Genomic DNA, 2,079 nt, shown 5'->3' with positions numbered 1-2,079 from the left:
ATAAACTGCTACGAGTTACGAACTTTGGAAATAGAAATGATCAACTTAAAATTTTTCAAAAATCATGAAATCTTTACAGAGAGTAAGAAATAGATTTTATTAACTTTAATAAAATTTTAAGTAAAAATATGGATTTTTCAATTTTATAAAAATATCGGAGCCGAGACCGCGCGGATAGAAATCCTTAAGAATCGCGAGTGGAGTCGAGGGACGAAATGTAAAAGACATTAACGTACGTAAGAGATTATGAAAAGAAAGCTAATATGACAAGTACTCATGCTTATTGGAATAATGTGAGTAAATTGAGTCGCGTAAATGAATAGTAAGTATCGTGTATGTACAAGTAATGATAAATACGAGCGGAATCTTACGGGATGATAATTATTCACGATTCTAGATTTTCGGACGGACCCTAGAGCACCTTCCACCTCGAGACACCCATGCAAATTTACGAACCCTGTTCCATGAAAATTGTTTTACGATTTCATATAAATGCCATGTTTGCCATGATATTAAACTACGAGTTTTTGCGTATCAATAACAATTGAGATTATGATAAGTATATCTTAAAATATTTTAATGCTATGGTAGAGCGGATGTATGAATTATAAGACCGAGAGTAGGTTAGCTTTTACGAAGTAAAAACTCGGGAATCATCCTGGAGTTATTTTGGACGATTAAAAGTCCGTACGTATTTATTCCAAGGGACTCAATGTCCTCTTGCGAAGTATTAAATACCTCGAATTTATTTAAAATGATTTCCAAAGATCGTATTCCCTCAACTATATTTTATTAATCGAACATTGAATATTATTTCAAATATTCATTTAAATAGGAGAAGTATTCTCCAGCAATTATTTATTTCAAACTCAATTATTTTATATTTAATAAAGATTACTTTAATTATTTAAACATAAATTAGTTGAGAAATATTATTTCAAATATTCTTTTAAAATATAACTATTCGAGGTTTAATTATTTAATAAATAATATTTGACTATTAAATATGTATTAGATGATTTAAAATGATTTAAAGATCCAAAAATCTATTTTTTTGAACTCCAGAAAATCAGTTTAATACTTTTGGATCGTCAAAATATTATCTCGACGTATTTTAAATATTTTGACTATAGTGTCAAAAGAAACTCCCTTAATCATTTATCTATTGACAACGGTCAACTCACACTATCTTTAGGAGCGATATGCTCATCCAACTCGAAATATCGTAAGAGAATAAAAAGAATCTTACACCAACAACTCCCATGCCTTTCTTGGTCGGACCAACCCAATCGGCTATTTTTGACAAGTCTTCGAAGCAATGCTTTATTTGTGTAGCTTACTCAAGATACTTAAGTATATAATAATATGAATGTAAAAGTTTTTATTTCCATTAGTTGTAACTTCATGTTGCTATAAAACTACTGAATTAGATTTTTGCTTTCCTGTGTGTACATTTATAATATTAATTTTAATTATCCAGTTGTGTGTACCGGTGGTTTGGATATTTTTGTTGGAGATAGTCTAAGGTCGAGTACCAGGATTGTATAATATATTTACCCTGAAAATTGAAGATGAAATGATGGTATATATTTTGTGTAACAGGACATCCAAATGACATTGCGGGGAAAAATTAAAAGTGCATGTGATTATCGTCCATTCGAAAAGTGTGACTACATAGCCAGAGTTTCTAATGAGATATGCTCCAAAAAACTAGAATACCTCACAGCACAGTTGGACAATATGAAATAAACAATTGATGAATATCATGATGCTGATACAGTACGAACTTGCCCACTCTATAAATGGCTAATTAATTCTAGCAGTTCATTGAAATCTTTTCTGTTGAAGCTGATTTTAATAGTTAGATGAATTATTCCATATGTTCAATCTTTCTGCTAAAGCGTGTAACTGTAGGAAAGTCGCAATGCATTTCATTCTCACTGTATGATTTTCTTTGTTCTTGTTGTTTATATTGACAGTTCCCTGCCAATCTTTATAATAAGCCACTCTAGCTAATTATTTCATCCTTGAGGTTTCTTATATTTCAGACTTGTGAAAGATTTTATCGTTCTGGCTTAT

The 2,079-nt window shown here is 30.5% G+C and overlaps 1 protein-coding gene across 1 annotated transcript; it reads left to right on the top strand.

Moving 5' to 3' along the window:
- The first annotated feature begins 263 nt into the window (after window positions 1–263).
- LOC141695390 (mediator of RNA polymerase II transcription subunit 11-like) lies at window positions 264–1,749 on the top strand. The gene is made up of 2 exons (XM_074499638.1): window positions 264–293; window positions 1,603–1,749. Exons 1-2 carry the CDS (start codon window positions 264–266, stop codon window positions 1,747–1,749), a joined length of 177 nt encoding a protein of 58 aa, XP_074355739.1.
- The last annotated feature ends 330 nt before the right edge of the window (window positions 1,750–2,079 follow it).

Source organism: Apium graveolens, chromosome 11 (assembly GCF_009905375.1).
Source record: "Apium graveolens cultivar Ventura chromosome 11, ASM990537v1, whole genome shotgun sequence".
In the NCBI taxonomy this organism is placed as follows: Eukaryota; Viridiplantae; Streptophyta; class Magnoliopsida; order Apiales; family Apiaceae; genus Apium; species Apium graveolens.
This window is presented reverse-complemented; position numbering and strand designations above follow the sequence as displayed.

What these genes read in the sequence shown, in the direction of transcription:
- LOC141695390 (XM_074499638.1), top strand. Translation starts at nt 264, where the DNA reads ATGACAAGTACTCATGCTTATTGGAATAAT. An exon ending in CTCATGCTTATTGGAATAAT is followed by an intron (nt 294 to 1,602) that starts GTGAGTAAATTG and finishes TTTGTGTAACAG; the next exon opens with GACATCCAAATGACATTGCG.